Consider the following 20,000-nt stretch of genomic DNA (forward strand, 5'->3'; position numbering starts at 1 on the left):
GCTACAAGAAGACAGGATGAGTCTTAATCACATCACATGTAAGGGTGTGTGTGTTTGGGTATGGGTGTTTGTTTGTGTGTGTGTCGGGAGGGGCAATCCCATAGCCCCTTGGACAATATGAGGAAGACACAGGGAGATAGAGACTTACACAAGTTCAGGTATGCCTCTGTGAGTAGTTTTAATGGCCACCAGACTCATCTAACTTTTGCAAAAGCTTTGCCATCGTTAGATTGGGGAGGCTGATGAACCCATCCCACAGGAGTTAAAATCAGTTTAGATGCATAAACAATTGCCTATAGATTGTGTAAGTTGAGGCTCAAAGGAGTCATGATGCTACAGGGCAATTAGTTCATCTGAACTAGGCAAAGAAAATAATCCATGGCAAAAAGGTAGGTGTTTCAGAACAGATCACTGTAACATTAAATTATTGCATTTGGGTCTACCCACCTTAGGTGCATCATTCCTTGACCATAAAGTTATAAAAGCAGTTAGCACCTTCCTGTGATTAACCGTAGTGGGTATCTCTCTTGTTACATACTGATGTTGGTTGGCTTATATATATATATATATATATATATATATATATATATATATATATATATATATATATATATATATATATATATATATATATATATATATTCACATACATACATATATATATATATATATATATATATATATATATATATATATATATATTCACATACATACATATATATTTTCTTCAGAAAAACATTGTAATGATAAGAATGCAATGTACAAGTCAATATAAACTGTTTTAGGTACAATTAAATCCACCTTTAAAAAATTGACATGTCTTAGTTTCAAAAGAAAAACTACTACCAATGTGTGAACATTATCAATGGTAATAAAAAGTAATAACATTCAAAGAAACCCAAAACAATGCAGAGACAAGCTTGAAAAACAAAGATTAAAGGCAGGAAGGTTGATCAGGGGTTACCTGAGCCAACGTAGTGTACATTTAATGTTTTGTTTCATTAAGACCAGGGAAAGAATCAGCCCCAAGAAATAGTTGCGACTTCAGTTCATGTACTTCCAGCAACGTATCAATATCCTCATAAAAATAGCAAGTTGTTCAAGCACTATGAATGTAAACTTTTGGATGTTTGTGCAGCATAAACTATGCTTGCTTAATACGTTTCACAAGTCCTTTTTGGAGATGACTACATAGTGCTCTTTTATTATACTAGACAGTCTTCGAGAGGTTTTTCCTATGTAGAAACTATTGCTAGTGTCACAAGCCCCAGCGTAAACTACATTTGTGCTACGGCATTCAAAAAAATCTGTGGTATGCTATTTTAAAATTACAGTGTTGGAAAACAAACTTTGAACCTATGTGAATATAATTACAAACAACACAACAGCCGCATGTGAACATGCCTAGTGTCTTATTAGCATTAACATTCTATTTAAGTAAAAAGGGTTGATCTGAGTGTTTAAAAGAAACACATAATGACTTTGTTGTTTTGTGGGAGAAAGTAGGTGCAGTTCCCAGAATAGCAGCAAAATCTCTGTTGCTTCTAATAGTTTCCCATTTGCTAGAAATAATGTTGCAAATTGTTTTTATGTCCAACCTAACTGGAAGTGGGAAGCTGAGGGTGCATTCCAAGCCATTGTTTTGCTAAGTTGGGGGGGGGGGGGGCTTGGTTCCTACTAGTATTCTGATTGGGTGTTTGGTCCATAAATGTTTGATGGTTGGATATTTGCTGTAAACCATGACTTAGTATTGGTCTAAATTTGGATCTTCTTGATTCGCAAAATTCAGTGAAAATATTATCCAGTAAAAGCTTTGGGTAATTTCTATTGTCAACAAGCTAATCAGGAAGTGACTTTCTTTGTAGAAAATGTCATCTTTACTGATAATCCGGGAATATCTAATGAACTGATCTCTTGCAATATTCCTCTTCATGAAAAACAGGTGCTAGCTGTTAAAGTCCAAATAACTGTTCCTGAACGTTTCCTTACAGAAAATACTGGCATCCCAATGCAGCAAGTTAGTGTCAAGGGTGATTTCAGTGTCCAAGAATTGTACAACAGAGCCACAGCCTGAGATTTTAAAATTGAGAAATAGAATGCTGCTGGACAGCAAGTGAATAAATGCATCAAGTTCTTGCTGTGAGCTTTGCCACACAAAAAATAAATCATCAGTATGTCTGTATAGTCTGTTATTTTGAAACCCAGGTAGATGAACAAGTGTGTTTGTCTCCCATGAACTAAGAACACGATTGCCATATTCAGGGGCCATTTTAGAGCTGGGTGGCTTGTTATAAGGTGACTGGACAAATCACACCTTGCTGAACGATCTTATCCAGTTGGACTTTGACTTTGTTCTGCATGGATATTGGAATTGTCCTTGCTGGTCTGACCACTGGACTGACCTCTGGGTCTATTTTCATGCAGTACACAACTGGAAGTTTAACTAACTTGTCATCGAAAACATCAGCATACTCTGAAAAAAATAGCATCGGTGAAGCTAGAATTAGGACATGTGTTTACACAATGGATATTTTCGGGTAAAAGAAAGCGGTTTCATGCTCAAACTGTTTCTGAGACCTAATAATGACTGCACAGGTCTTCCAACTACATAGAACTGCAAGCTGTAACTGTTCACAGCTGAATAGCATGAAAGCATTACTGAGCCTTGGGTTTGAATCTCTTCACCTCTGTAAGCAACAAGCTTTGCACAATTGGCCAAGCTATGTTGCCCAACAGCTCTTACTTTGGTAAATATTTCTGCTGACATGACATTACAATTTGAACATAGTGTCCACTTTGAGCTTTGTGGGTTTACCATTAATCAGGACAGTACAGAACACCTCGTTCTTTGTCAACAAATCTACTGCATTAACCTTTTCACCAACCACAGATACACCATATACATAGATAGTAGGGTTGCAGCTTTATACGTGATAAACTTGCTTCTTTGAGTGACCTTTCTTTATAACTGAATGAGGCTTACTTGATTTGCAAAAGTTTTGAAAGTGGCTCCATTTTTTTACACTTGTGGCATTGCTGACCAAATGCTAAACACCTCTCTCTTTTAGCCTCATGACTGGCTCCACAATTAAGACAGTTAACAATAAAACTTGATTTGGGTTTTGCTGATTCTCCCTTGTACTGCACTGAGCATGTCCATTTCACTGTACTAGTCTTAGAACTTGGTGGAAAGTTACGGGATCTCCCAGCAAAACCTGCAGGGGCTGCAGCTGCCATGTACTTAGGCCTGTTTCTGCTAGCTACATCCTGCATGCTGTCTACGTTTGTTTTAGAGTCTGCTGAAACCATGCTTTTATCATTTGCAAGCATATTTGTGTACCTCTGTGTAAGCTCATGGATTTGATACATTTCTATAGCCATGCTCAACATTAAATCACTGTCATGAAGCAAAATCTTTCTCACTGCAGCATTATTAACACCACATACAAGCATATCCTTTATTAACTCATCTTTCAAGTCACCAAATCTGCACGTTTTAGCTTTATTCCTCAGGTCAGTGATATAAGCTGCAAAAGTTTCTCCTGGCTTTTGGTCTCTTGTATAAAATAGGTGCCTCTCCAATGCAACATTTGCCTGGGAGTTGCACATTTCTCTAAATTTACGTTTCAAGCACTCAGGGTCCTCTCTAGATTCAGCCAGTTCAACAATGTGTCTGTTTTCCCCCTTTCCTGCATATATGGCTGGTGCATACACAAATTAATGCTCCCTTTCAATGGCCTCCTTTGAAAGTGGTTCTTTGTCTGACAAAGCTGCTTGTATAAAGATGTCATATTCCTGCTCAAATACTACGGTCAAATACAAGTGGACTGGGTCTGCAAAATGCCTCTGCCATATCAAAACTTACTAGTGAATACCCTTAAAATTATGTACAAACATATACACACACACACACACACACAAACAAACACACACACACACACACACACACACACACACACACACACACACACACACACACACACACACACACACACACACATTTATATGCCAGAAATTTATGCCAGAGCTTGTAACTATGCCCAATAGCACAACAACTATTTTGAAACAACTGCACTTTGTAAAAAATGTCTCTTTGACCCAAGAACACTCTTGAAGTCACTGTACTTTGTGAAGCCACTCTTTATCATTGTAAGAAACCCTCCAAAAATGGCGGCATTCTGCAAATAAATATACATAGCTCAAGAAATTTAATGCCTGCATTCTGACTGCACTTCACAAAATAATTGCACTTTACACACAGTAAGCTCTCTGGAATAAACATGATGTAATAAAGTACACTCTGCAAACACTTTGCACACTCTGAGATACTTCAAGCAGCTCTAGTTATGCTTTGAATAGCTTCAGTCAATGTAAATTAGCACCTCATGCCCAAACATGGTAACTTACTAAAAAACATGCAGTTTCCTTGCTTTTCTGTACTTATTTTGCCCTTTTATTGTACTCGTTATGCCCATATGACCTAATTTTATGCTCCATATGCTTTTCTTGTGCTCGTTTTACTCTAAACATGCCCGTTTTACTCTAAACATGCCTGTTTTACTTTAAACATGCTCGTTTTGCAAACCCGAGGCAACTATGAAATTTTCTGATAATTTTCTTATCGAATATCATGGCTTTGAACATTTTGTTTAATTATTAATGCATTTTGTGCCTTTCATTTGATTAATAATATGTATTTGTGCTATAGTTTGATTAATAAAGCGTTTTGTGCTCTACGAATGCTCTGTATCATTTCACAAAATAAATAATTTATGTGAGTTCTGGTTACCTGTAGTTTGTTTCTGGCCTCTTTTAATCATTTGAGCACTATATTCACCCAATCTGCTCAATATGCCTTCACAATCAACTCTGCGACTCTTGGCTTGAAGAAGTAGCTTTCAAATCCTGGTTCTGACACCATGTCGCTCTTCTGGTCAGGAGAAAACAGACGAACAGTTCTGAGTTCAGTTCAAGCAGTTTTATTATATAGAAACCCATCTGGGTGAGGCTTAGTAACTTAAAATTAAATAAACTTATAAACAGACTGACTAGCACACTCATACATGCTAACAGTCTGGCTGTTCTCTCAAAATAGCATTGCTGCCTGCAAGAGCTCACTATTTATATGCATGTGCCTACAAATGCTTCTTAAAGTTACAACACATGCTCTGTTCTACACCATACTAAAAGGGTACAAGGCATAAACAGTATGTCCTGCAGCCCTGTCACTATACTTGGTATCCTACAAACTGCTAAGTGGCGTCATGTGTCTGACATACAATACATCCTCTGACCTAATACTGATGGATTTACTGCACATCAGCAAGTCAAGTGGCATCATAAATAGTCAGTCTAAGGACCTAAACCTCTTCTCCATCAACAGAATAGTTTGGTGGGACAGGTATTTTTGGCAGAGGATACAACTACTCTGGAACAAACTCCCTAGCCACATAAAACAAAGTTCATCTCTCTCCATATTCAAGCACAACTTGGTTCTGTGGATGGGAAACAGAAAGCTTAACCCAGGACTGCTCACTGTACTAATAAAGGACAGAGACAGCTCCTAAATTCTTTATCCCATGCATGAGCCCTCTCAAATTATCTACAGTATGATCCCAGTTATTATCATCAGGGGTAATATGTATATACTTATCAATCATGGAATGGGTAAGGCCAGTCCGTAACCAAATGAGAAGCAAAAATGGGAAGGCTTAAATGGCCTGCAAAGGCAGCTAGCCTAGCACTTACCTATGAACCTAAGAACATATATGGCAATCTTTGACTTTCACAGAATATACAAAGGCTGTATTTACAAAATAAATCGCCCTTTGTATAATAAACATGTCACTTCTATATTCAAGTTTTAAACATCTTTGAAATGCTTTCAGATAAGGAGTAATTCCCAGATACAAATAATATAATTTAAACAGTTCACTAAAGATCAGTTACTCCCAGTTTTCTTCACTTACATTTGCATCAAATGCACAGGTCTTCCTCAGATTACACTGACCTCTCCCTGATTTTGGACAGGCCCTTGTCTAGGTATCAGGTTCGCACTTGTATAACTCTCTTGGAAAGGCCCTTGCTTAGGTAACAGTCTCCCACCTATACAGTGCCTGTGGTCCAGGCCCTGCCTTTATCATACTGTCTCCAGTGACTGCACATGTCTCTCTTGCTTCCAGTTGCATTGCTCTTTTTTATAAGAGAGGATTACTATGACTCTACCTAAATTACATGATGTGACAGGTCTCAGCCATAATTTTCTCTTGTTCCCTAATGTACCATTTTATTGAATGACAAGTCTTCCAGGAGCATTATATCACACACTCATTCAAATTTTTCTGTCTTTGACAAAATACAATTTAAGCAAGCATATGCAATCATATGAAGGAAGAAGTAAAGACAAAACAAAACTTACATGACCTGCTATTCAAATCCATCCATTTACAACCCCCCCATTTTCCCATTTTTGCATATAGAATGGGGGTGTCACTTCAAGAGTGACAATCATCTAGTGCTAATATTCACACAGTGAGGTGGCTAGCCCTGCTGTGGTTATCCTTCAGTACCACATATACATACACTTACTCACACCTATAACAAATTTAGCGTGTTCGATCCACCCACTACATGTTTTTAGAATGTTGGAGGAAATTGGAGCGCCTGGAGAAAACTCACAGGAACAGAGGAAGCCCATAAAGTCTCTACAGAGAAAGTACACCAGCAGAGAAATAAACAAGATGACATAATGCTATGAAGTGACAATAACACTATCTGCACCACTGTGCCATCCCCATGCTATCTCAATGACATACAACAAAATATGTAAAGGCCTTTAAAATGGAATTTAACTTATTTCACTGACTAGTTAGTTTTCTTCATATCTGAATATTTGTAAAATATCACAAAATAAGGTGTATTACTGAATGAACTACAAGTGAATGCCCATCTATGTTTGGCATACAATGCATCCTTGGATCCTAGTCTGATGGACTTCTTGCATATCCACAAAATGAACAGCATCAGAACTATGAAATCTAAGTATTTAAACTTTGCTTGTGACTTTAATAGGATATGCTGGAGGGCAGGAAAGGTACTTATCTTAGAAAATCTCCATTCTCTGGAATAGGCTTCCCATCCATGTGAAGCACAGCCCTTCCTCGACACTATTCAACAGCAACCTGGACTAGTGGATGAGAAATCAGAAATTCTCTCCTGGTCTGACACCATGGATGGAGGCAGTTGTTAAATCATACCATAACTAACATGCACCCCTCAGAATAACCTCAGGAACAATAACATGTGGGATATATTTGGGTTGCATGGTTAGGATTATTAAGTCCCCAGTGGTCATTAGCCTAGTATACACCTATGAACCTATGACACAGTTAGAATTATCAGAGGAAATGATAAAGAATAACTTTACAAAAACTTATACTCAATATAAAGAAAGTATAAATGTTCCCAAAGAGACACAGATTTAGTAATAGAGCTCAGTGTAATAATATTACTGAAATAAAATGCCATTCTTTTTTTTTTTTGCAGTTGAAAATAACACTTAATGTAAAACATAGGGTAGGGATCTAAATCTTCACCAAGAGATAAATAAAACATGATGGAGGAGAGGTTTATAACCTGGCATCTCCCAAAACTCTGGAATAAGATTTCCCTGCATGTTAAGCAGTGGAACTCAATGTCATCCTTTAAACATAGCTTAGATAACTGGATGGGTAGCCACAAATTTACTCTGGACTTGGTGTTCTGGCCCTCTTGGAGTAAGGAGTAACAGCATGTAGGAATGAACAGCCATAAGACTTAGTAGCCTTGGAATATCTACAAACTCTATGAAATCTATATGGAATACAGGGGAGTTCAGCATGCAATCCACTACACAGCTAGTACAGTCAGGTATGAGAACTCTGCCTGTGAGATATGAATGCCTCACAAATAATAAAATTCAGATATTTTAGGTATCACACACACCCCGGCCCCCATATATTCCATATACATATAAAAATGAAGTGAGGTTTCTACAGTGACAAGTCCATCCCTAATTCACTGAGCACAGGCTAGCCATTCCTAAACAGTTAAGCCTCCATCCCAAGACCAGGCAAAACACATTAAAGAAACATACTTTTTACAAGGCGGCCAGCCATTCTGTCTCAGTGTGCTGTAATCCCCCTCCACCCCATCCTTAATCTGCACTAAATCCATGGTTGCACAATTATGGGGAGATTAGAAACATTCAACTATGTGAACAGCCTCATTAACTACATGGGCAGGCAACATTAGAAAAATGGTACCAAGGTTGACAAGTTACATGTTGATCACTTGTAGAGTAACTATCATTTATAAAATGAACAACTGTCTTTATTGAGGCAAAACTGTATAAATACAGAGCATGTATTCCTGTCAGTGTATGAAATATACAGTGCATGCTCTGTGCACAAATTTACTACATAATAAGGTGAAGACAGGTGTTTGATGTTTAGTCTTCCCTGTGAAAGAAGGCAGAAAAAGACTGGATAGCGCAAAAAAGAATGTTTATTACAAACAAAGCTTTCAGGTTAAAAAACCCTTCGTCAATGTATAACAAAAGTTAAAACAGTCAGTTTATATAACCACACACATCCCAAAAGTTAATTGTTTATCAACCAATTAAGATGCAATTAAAAACTAAACAACTATTACAAGCACAGTTGCATGTGTTTTAATACTAGTTTCAGTGAAGCATTTTGGTTAATGCCTGGCAAAGTGTCAGCATTCATTCCTAAGATCCACTCATATTCCTTAATTTCCAGTCTGTTATTGATATCACATTTTCTTATGCTTGCAGTAACATTGTCTATCACCATAAAAATAAATATATGGCCATTTCCATTTGGTATGTTTTGCTAAGGAAATGGTTATGACATTTCTCCATGTATCAGATCTATGTTCAATAATTCTATCCCTTAGACGTCTAGTTGACTTACCTATATAAAAAGCTGTACATAATTTACAAGTAGCAAGATGGACTACATGGGTGCTGTTGCAAGTTGCAAAACATTATAATTTATACTCCTTACCACTTACTGTATGGATAAAAATATTATTTTTATTTGACATATCAACAACTACAACTGTGACAGGGCATAGCCTGTCTTATTTAAGCTTAATTTCTCCTTATTATTCATATCTTTGTAACATAATTTCTGCTTAAGGCTAGCTGAATTCCTATAAGAAAAACTATGTGTTTTCCCAATAATAGAATGAATGTAACTCAGGTAAAGATTTTAATATACACCAATTCTTGTTAATAGTGTTTCTAATCTGAGGTGTATTTCTATTATAAGTTGTAACATAACGTATTTTGTCTACATTCCTACTGGATCTTTCTATATTATTTGGCTATTCATAATCTTCCATACAGAAATAAGGTCTAGCCATAGATGTCATTAAGTGTAATATATCATTAATTTCACCATTTAGAAGTTTTGCATCATAGCCTCTTTCCACAAAATTATTTCTAAGCTCATTAGCTTGTTGTAAATAGGCCACAGTGGAGGTATTGAGTTTACTCGTTCTCAAAAATTGTGCCTTAGTAATACCCTTAAAAATATTTGGGGAATGCATACTGGTAAAATGTAAATACTTACTCATATGCACAGGTTTTATAAAAAACATGGTCTCAGTATTAGTATCATTGTGTTTAATAGCATCATTCAAAAAGTTCACACATGACGTTGAGCAAGTCATTGTAAATCTAAGAAAAGCAGTGCTGGCATTCAAATAGTCTAGAAAACAATCAAGTTCATTTTTACTACCCTGCCACAAAAAGAAAACATCATCAACAAAATGTTTAAAATAAAGAACCTTCCCTGAGAAACAATTATGTCCATTACAAATAATCTCACATTCTCATTTATCCAAAACTAAATTTGTGTAGGTATTAGCTATGGGAGTACCCATTGCTACACCTGTTTGGTGAAAAATATCATTATTGAATATGAAATAGTTGTTTTCTAATACAATCTCTAATAGCTGACATGTTGTTTCTGCCTACCATTCATGTGTCCATATCTTAGCAATAGTTCTCTTATTGCTTGAGTACCATAATTATTGGGAATGACTTTGAACAGTGACTGGATATCCAAAACAACCATCAGAAGTTCAACATGTTGATTTATATTGAACCACTCTTTCAAACTTAATAAAAAATTAGGTGTATCTTTAATATAACTACTCACATATTTCAAATATGGTGATAACTTATTTTGTAAGTATATGGACGGGTTCTGTTATCCTCCCATGTCCAGAGACAATATCTGGCTATAATTTTTTTGTAAGTAACTGTAGGATGTGTTAACATTGTCATAAGAATGGGGGATCATCAGAGAGAATTTAAGTATTATAAGTGCACCCTGATAATCGACTGATGGTAAATATGTTAAATATAAGTGCTCTTTCCCCTTCAGGGATTTTCACTGTAACACTTAATCAAAGATAAAACAAGAACCAAAACTATAATCCAAGAAGATACCACAGTGAGGAACCACTTCACTATATTCACCAGATCGACTTTACTAACAAAAAAAAAAAAATGATAATTGCTTTCATCCTGATCCCCAGGACTTGTTCAGAACAATATTAATCACCATTACGTACTGTTTAAATCCATCATTTGATGTACTCTCAGCCAATCATGTTAAAACATCCATTTAAAGGTTCTACACACTATCACAATATAAATCAATAAAAAGTTAAAATTGTTTACAAAGTTTTGTACCAAAGGAAAAAAATAAACTTAAAATACATGCCATTCCAAACTATCACAATTTAAACTATTAAAAAGTTAAGAAAGTGTTTCATACCATATACAATTTGATTCTCAAAAGACTTCCTAATGAAACCATTCCATTTAATTAATTCTGAGTGGTTACATGCACTCGACTTTATGTGTCATTTTAGCTCATTTAACTCAATCAAATTGTTCCAAGGGCAACTCCTCGGAATTTTAACTACTTTGTCCAGTCCTGTAAATAAAAATCCATGTCACAGATTTTATTCAATATGTTTATTAGGAGCATTATTCATGTTACCCTTTGAAATATCCTATGTATGTTCATATATACACTCTTTAAATTTACATATAGTTTTGCCTATATAGAAGGTGGGAGAATCCTGACATTATGCTAAATAAATACTGCAAATGGTATTACAGTCATGGTAAAATCTAGGTCTAATCGTGACCTTGTTATTAATTTCCACTGTTTCCTCTACTCTTAAATAACAACAATGAGAAAAACACCCACATCTGAAGATCCCTCTTTTATTTTTTAGTACATCTTCATCCACATTAATACCTTGTTCAATAACAGTTAAATAGAGCTGTCCTTTCCTTAAACTTCCTTAGGGTTTTGACCCAACACCTCACTAATCTCTCCATTAGTTGTAAAAATTGTCCAAATATTTATCACAATTTGTCTAATAACCTATCTAAACTAAAGGTCATTATAAAAGATCAAGTTAATTCTTGGTTTTTAAAATTGGGTTGCTGGTGACTTATTGTTTTGCCTGCTATAAGAGGATTGTAAATCCTTCTGCTCTCTTTTTCACCACCTCACTGTAAATCTTTGTGATAAAATCTAAGGGCTATTCCCTTACTTTAAAACTCTCTATCATTTTATTACATTCTAATAAAAATACATTAAAATCTGACACTATTCTAGCCAAATGTACTAGCTGACCTGGGTGCCTACTATTGTAATGTAATAGGGTATTAGAATGAATGGGTTTTCTATAAATGGTTGAAGTTAGCCCAGCTCTATTCTCATTTTTATTAATCTCAATGTCTAAATAGTTGATTTTATCATAACTAATAATGTGGGTGAATTTCAAAAAAGAAGTAGTAGAATTCATAAAACATTTCTAGATTCATAAAAGTGTCTTCCCACCGAATGAAAATATCACCCAAAAACCTTGCATATAAAAGAATACTCTCCTTAAAATACTGTTAAAAATCAAATTCTTCTCATATTGTAATGTGATTATGTTTGCAAATAAGGGAGTGCAAGCCACCATCATTGCAATCCCCTTCTTTTGTAAAAAGTACTGTCCTTCAAAATAAATACAATTATAAATCAAAAACTATTTCCATCAATACATTTAAAATATTAATTTCATTTTTACTCAAATCAGCATTCTCCACAAAAAATTCATTGAACCATTCAAAACCTTCTTCATGTGAGATGACATTGTATAAGTCTGTTATATCAATACTCCACAGAAGAGTTCTCAAACTAGGGCTCAAGAAGTCCTAGGAATCTTTTAATAAATGACATCTTTTAACTTGATGTTGATAATTTTGCTAGGGGGTGTGTCCTAGACCTACATGCATTAACAGTAAGTCTAAATGGTGGGTCTATCAAACATTTGTGTATCTTAGGAAATCCAAATATACAAGGTACAATTTGATAAGGGGCACTAAGGTAAGAATACACTTCTTTTCTAATTTGCCCTTGAACAAAAAAAAAAAATCCTCCACTATAGAATTAATCCTGTGTGTAGAAATTTTTACACAATTCATAAATAATTCTTCATGTAAATTGTTATATAAAAGTGTATTCCTTCTATTCAATTAGTCATTTGTGTTCATGACCACTATCCCCCACTCTTATCAAGCTTCACCCCTCTCAGTTCTTTTTTACTACATATTTTTTAACACTAGTTGTTCACTGGAAGCCAAGCTGTTAGCTTACCTACTTATCCTTCCTAATAATACTTCCCTAAACTTGAATTCACACATCGTTTCAAATATAACTAGTAAAGGGTGAACTGGGAGTTAAAAACACTGTTATATCACAGGAAGGTGTTTACACATCCTGAACTCTTCCCCCTGTTTGATAAATAATTGTAAATTAATTTTATAATGAATAACTTTAAATCTATTTCACTTTCCACCACTCTTGCTCTTGTTTGCTGGTACAAGGTTCAACCCTTTGGATAACAAATTTGCTAGTTCAGACTTTAATAAACAATTGTTATAATTATATAGTTTAATGTCATTGTTTTTGTTGAATATTGTTTCCAAACTGTCTTCTACAATTAGCCTCTGCCCCTCCTTGTCAGCTTGTAATTCATATTGAATTTGTTGGCATGATTCAGCTGACTGGGAGAGTTATTCATTCTCCTCACCCCCATTGCTCTGGAGCTCTTGTCTTCCAGTTTCTGAGCCTTTCCAATCTCCTTGGTTCTGTTAGTTCTAAAGGAAGGGCACATAAACAATATCCCCAGTCAGTCATTTATTTCTTCCCCATTCCTATCGGCACTGTTCACATGCTCATAACTCAAATCTTGTACTCCTCCTGGTTTTGGATAAGCACTACCCTCCAGATATTCCTTTCTGTGCTGCTCAAACTTTTTTCCTATATGGGCTCAGATCTTAGTATACATATTGTCCACATCTCTAAAGGTTTTCTTATAGTGCCTCTCATGATTACTAAAAATTAAATCATTAGTAATCACCTGGTCGAGTGTCTTGATTTCCACTTCTAGTTTATCCATGGCCCACTGGTTGTGCTTTGCCAGTAGTTCCATCAACTCGAAACCTGGCAATTTAAATAGTGACACCAATTCATTCTGCAGTCTGAATTCTTTATCATTTCAGTCAGGTACTTCCAACTACCCAAACTCTTTGGTAGATGCTTCACTTTAATGGATTCCAAAAATAGGCATTCTCCATCTGGAATTTCAGACATTTACATGTCTAATGCATTGTGGGTTACTGGGGAATTCATACACTGTTGTGTGACACTACAATCAGCAGTGCTAACCATGTGTCACAGTGGTTTATACCATACCACTAGGCAACTATGTTATTGTGACAGTCTAGGGATAGTACATATTTCATTTATTATGTTTGTGGACTACAGAATGTGGTCTAGTCCTTCACAGAAATAGGGCACGTACCACTAACTGCACTATGTATAGACCATTTACAAACATCTGATAGCCAAATTTTGTTTTTAACACCACAAAATGTAGAATATATTAATATAATCTTTGGAGTGTCTGTTCTTGGGACTCCAGTAAAAAGGGGTCACCTCAACCCTGTCAGACCTTACCTGTTAACAGAATTAGTAAATGAAAAAATATATAGCCAAGATATAGCAAAAAGGTCTTAATTAAAAGAATGACCAGTATTATAAAGAGCTGTGGGTTCATCTTCTGTACACCTGGACTGACTGCAAAGAGGATTAGTGATAATAAGCACTTCAGTTATGTTATTTTGGTTAGAAGAGGGTAGAATCCTGTCTATAAGGGGCATATTTTTTTATGGAGTGGAAACCTTAGAGACTGATGTGTACACATTCCCAGAAATCAACACTAAGTCCTCATTAGGCAGATGTTACAGAGGTCAGCATCTTCTCCTACTGCTTGCAGGAAACTTGCAGCATGGACCTTATAAAAAAGATAAGAATATAAAATCTCCAGAGCTAAACAGTGGCTAGCATAAAAAGTTCCTCAGAAAAAAGGTAAGGAGAAAAGTGCCTCTACAGTTAGCTAAAAGTTAATCCTGAAAGCTCAGGAGGCACAGAGCCAGTATGAATGTTGAGGAACTTCTCTGCTAGATGAAGGTTTTCATCAGGACTACAGTGTTAGATGGAGGTTTGCTCCAGGACTACACTCTTAGATGGAGGTTTGCAGCAGGACTACATTTTTAAATGGAGGTCTGCACCACTGGCTTCTAAATCAAAAGCAAGGAGTTGAAGAACGACTGCTGCTGGTGCCAAAGGGCATGCAACAAAGACCACAAGATGCCTGCAGTCTCTCAGTATGCTGTGTGTGAGCATACAACTCACTTATTAACAATTATGCATGCAGATGTAACAAGTATAAAGTCAAATGTTTGTTACAATACAAACAGCTGACTTGTACTTTGACATTAACAGATTCCATTCCAAACTAACTGGCTGTCCTAGTCAAATATGAATACTGCAGTGCCAATAGCGCAACAGGTTGCACATTCTCCTTTAGTGCAGAAGGCTGTGGGTTTTATTCCCACACTAGGTGAATCAATTGCTGACACTGCAGTGCGGCACAAGCAGGGTGCACACTTCTGAGTGTGTCCTCCTTTGGAGAAAACATTAAACTGAGGCCCTGCCTGATGTGGTGGTAGCTTGGGTGGTTGTAAAAGATCAGGCAGCACCTGTTGAAAAGAGTAGAGGAAGTTCTCCGATGCCCTGGCCAAATTTTCACAGTAGTATAAATACCTCTTTGGGTCTCCCCGAAAAAGAGGCTACTAGTCTAGTAGAACAAACCTGGTCAACAAAGGATAAATAAAATAAAAAAAGATAAAATTAATCCTGCTGTGGGACTCAAAAAGACTGATACTGAACAACTATAAGCAGAATTACCACAAAGCATTCATGTTAAAAAGCACAGTGACTTCAATTTGTATGACAGCAAAACAGGCACAATGACATATATACAAGCTTACCTTTACATTTTGAATGTCACATAGTTGTGCGTCCACTGGTACAACAGCGTTAGGTATCATAATCTGCAGCTTTGTATGTGGAGCTATACTTGGTCCTCTGTTTACTACCTGGAAGAAAAATCGCATTTTCGTGAGTATCACTTCTGGCTAACATGCCAGAATGCATTAGTATTTTAGCATTACAATGTTTTCTAAGAACATATCAACAAGTGAGTTAAAGCAAAGAATTCAGCTTAAGAATGTGTCTCATGATTTTCAAAGAATGACATTTGAATAGTATAAAAAAATGTCTTTTGCCACTTCAAATCTATGAAGTAGTTCATTGGAGAATTACTGAAATAGACAAATTTAATGATCAGTAGCTGGAAGAAACTGATGTATGTCATGCAGTAATATCAGGCTGCTGAGGAAGGCCAGTAAGCCAGCTACACTGATACTGAATGCAATATGTCACAGGCTGTGCTTTGCTTTTGAATACAAGCAAAAAATGTAAATAGAGCAACAAAAACAGTGAAACTGCATATGAACAAGTAAAACAATTGTATGAAATATGATTATCTAGTGACATGCACTGTTCCTGTATGCTGTCGTCAGCTAAATGTAAGTATTTCAAGCACATACACATACACACACACACACACACACACACACACACACACACACACACACACAGTGCATGTTGACATCGACATTTTTGACTTTCTTATGTCAAAGATTTGTACGTTGATGGATGTATTCTGTCTGTAGTACTATATCTATCTATACGTGTGTGTGTGTGTGTGTGTGTGTGTGTGTGTGTGTGTGTGTGTGTGTGTGTGGATATATATATATATATATATATATATATATATATATATATATATACACACACACACATACGGATCCCTATCATATGATAGAAACCTTATTTGACTAAAACGCATTTGGCTGAAACCATAAGACTGAAATTTCAAAAGACTGAAAAGTCACTTGACTGAAACCTATAAGACTGAAACCCATAATACTGAATTTCAGCATACTTAATTGTAAACTGGACCATATAAAACCAGACTAGGTGGGGAGCTATGCCCCCCTCATGCCCCTTATTATATATACAAACTCCAGTACTGTACTACAGTGGGGAAAAGGGCATATACCTTTCAAGTACCTTACAGCAGTCCACATGCTGCCACTACTATGCCATTTTCCCTGCTGTAATGTGATCCTGGAGTTAGTATATATAGTCGGGGTGTGTGCGGGGCATTGCCCCCCACCTAGTCTGATTTTATATGGTCCAGCTTAAATTTTAGTATGTTGAAATTAAGTATTATGGGTTTCAGTAAAGTGACTTTTCAGTCTTTTGAAATTTTTTGAAATTTCAGTGTTATGGTCTCAATTAAATGCATTTCAGTCAAATGTGGTTTCTATCATATGATAGAGATTCATACATACAAACATATATATATATATATATATATATATATATATATATATATATATATATATATATATTTACACATAAATGTATCTATGTATGTGTGTATGTGAGCGTGTCTGGGTGTATGTATGTATATTGTGTAGTTCAGCAATCTATTTCTTTACTTATTTACAATGAACAGGATAAAACTATATAAAAACCTTCCCACAGGAATTTATAATTCAAATGCATTATTCAATGAACTTCTATAATGAATTACTTCAGGATAATAACAGAATATTAATCATTAAGATAAAAATATAATATTAATCATACATAACAAATCTTACATGGAATGTGAAATCAACTTTGTCCACTTTGCACTCAACAGGTAGATTGCTTTCATCTTCAAAAACAACTAACTGTGGTGACACTGACCTGAATAAAAAAAAAAAAAAAAAAAAAACAGAAAAATGAAGAATCCATATTAGATGGCACATTACAGCAAACTTAGATAATTTCTTTATTTCAGTCAAAATACAGCCTGGACTGATAAAATACATTATTGGATGGATATATTTATTTTCTTTGTAAACATGTCAAAAAGTATATTAAGAAGCAACACATTTGCTGGCTCTGTGGAATAAAACGATGAAGCCTTGACTATGACTCAGATACCCAGGACTTGATTAGTGACTAAGGTATTGGGAGGAGGTGACAGGAGTGGTTTAAGAATGAAGAGCAGGATGCCTGAATTTCAAGCTATGACCTGTTAGAAGCAAATCGGGGTGGTGGGGGTCACAGTGGTCAATTGCACAGGGGGCATATGTATACAAAGTAATGAATTAAGGAAGCAGTGCAATAATTCGAATGGTGAGGTATTGTTTATGCTTCAGGAAACTAATGCTTTATAACATTTCACTGTCTACCATGCACTATTCTGTAACAAAACATTCTATGCTTAAATTACAATGGAGATGATGAATTGCAAAAATCTGACCTCTTTTAAGTGAAAGTGCAATTTAATGAAAATGCACTTTCGCGAACTACACATTAATGAATTACATTTGACAGTTCCGGGATCCTCTGGAACAACAGGTACAGTGTTATTTAGTTGTTACTTACACTTCCAACAGGAGTGCAAGGTGCACAGCAGTTGGGGCTTGTTGATATAGATCACAGTACAGTGAGGATAAGGAAATGTACCCTTTTCCCCAATGTAGTGTGATGTCAGAGTTTGTATATATAATTAGTGGGGACACAGCCCCCCCACATAGGGGGTAGAGGGAGGTTTGCCACCCCTGCAAAAATTTGTTTTTAGTGTGTATGTTCATGTTTTCATAATTTTGTGAAGTGTATTTTGCAAAAGTATGTTTTCGTTAAACTGCTCTTTCACTTAAAAGGAGTTGGCTTTTTGCAATTCGACAAGGTGGACTACACACACACACACACACACACACACACACACATATATATATATATATATATATATATATATATATATATATATATATATAGGTCTACTTTTAAAGCTCAGTGTTTCAAACCCTGGAATTTCTTATGATTAAGACCATAAGATCAAGGTTTTGAACTTTGAGCTGTTTAAATGGAAATTGCCTATAGTGCAGAATTTATTTATTTATTTATTTATTTATTTATTTATTTATATTTGTTGACCGGGAGTGTCCGACTGGATGTATGTCCATTTTCAGCAGAGGCCCGGGGGGAAAAGCTCCACAGTTAAAATAAGCAGACAGTAGTTACATTGGATTACATAGCGATTAACAATTTACATAGCAATTACTTACAACATATTTACAGATGAAGAACATAGTACATCAGTAGACAACTAGAATCCTTATCTGTGAAGTACATAACAGACATTAACAAATGATACAATAAGAAGTTCCTGCTGTATAATAAGTACTAAGCTTATGAGCATCTGAGCTTGCTATAATCAAGGTAATTAGTGGAGTGGAAAGAAAGATAGTGGTTGGATGGGGTGGGTGATATTAGAGAGGGAGTTGCAAGGGCATAGCCAGCATGTTTTTAGGGGCACTTTTAGTAAAGTTTTGAAGTGGGTGCATGATGGTATGGAGGTAATTGTGGGTGGGAGGGAGTTCCATAATTTGGCTATGGCGCAAGAGAATAGTGCTTCACCAGCAGAGTTATTGGCTTTAGTGATCTGCAAATGATTTTTGTTGCTGGATCTTAGTGGTCTGGTGGTGCGATAGGGTTGGAGTAGATTCTGGAGGGATGGGACATTTAGTGGATGGTTTACTAGTTTGTGGGTGAGTGAGAGTTGATACCATCGAAGGAGGTGAGGGAGTTCAAGCCAGCCCAATTCGGCAAGTGAGAGACAGTGGTGACTACAGTGGGATGCCCCTGTGGCGAATTTGGAGATTTTGTTGTAGCAGGTCTCGAGCTTGTTTAGATCGCATTGCCATAGGTTGGTATATATTGGAGAGGCATAAAGTAGGGTGGAGATAAGGTGGGAATTTGCTATTGAAATCTTTGCTGCTTTGGTGAAAAGTTGCTTATTTCTGTATATCGCTCCTAGTTTTTTGTGGACTGTTTTATGGTCATGGATATGTGAATGTCAAATTTTAGTTTATTGTCTATTTCCACTCCTAACAATTTGGTGTGTGCAATTGGGTATATAGTGGTGTTGTCATTTGCTGTGATGTTAAAGTGAGAGTTGTTTTGAGTATGTTTGGTGGGTTGGAAGATGAGTAGTTTAGTTAGGGTTGAGTATTAATTGGGCATCGGATAACCACATTTCAACAGAGGAAAAGGCTTCCTGTGTGACTTTTTGCAGTTTGGCTAGGGACTGGGCTGAGCAGATGATGGTTGAATCATCTGCGTATTGTATGAGTGTGCCATGTTTGGTGGCAGAGGCTATATTATTGGTGAAAACAGAGAAGAGTACGGGTTCAAGGATGGATCCTTGGGGAACCCCTATGGAGATAGGTAGTTGGGGAGATATGTCATTCTGCCATACAACGGACTTTTGGCGGTCAGACAGGTAACTCTGAAACCAGTTGGTGACTGATTGTGAGAAGGATAGGTTATTGAGGACAGAGATAAGTTGTTTGTGTGGGATCATGTCAAATGTTTTAGTTA

At 36.1% G+C, this 20,000-nt stretch overlaps 1 protein-coding gene across 1 annotated transcript in view; it reads right to left on the reverse strand.

Annotated features, from left to right (window-relative positions):
* Positions 1–20,000, reverse strand: part of ITGA4 (integrin subunit alpha 4) — a 1,222,769-nt gene that overhangs the window by 113,373 nt on the left and 1,089,396 nt on the right. Inside the window, exons 22-23 of the mRNA XM_044075262.1 lie at positions 17,228–17,315; positions 15,482–15,589 (exon numbers count right to left, since the gene is read on the reverse strand). Coding sequence (XP_043931197.1) covers positions 15,482–15,589; positions 17,228–17,315 — 196 coding nt within the window. The remainder of the gene's footprint in view (positions 1–15,481; positions 15,590–17,227; positions 17,316–20,000) is intronic.

Source organism: Protopterus annectens, chromosome 6.part0, assembly GCF_019279795.1.
Source record: "Protopterus annectens isolate FY-2018-M chromosome 6.part0, PAN1.0, whole genome shotgun sequence".
Lineage (NCBI taxonomy): Eukaryota > Metazoa > Chordata > Ceratodontiformes > Protopteridae > Protopterus > Protopterus annectens.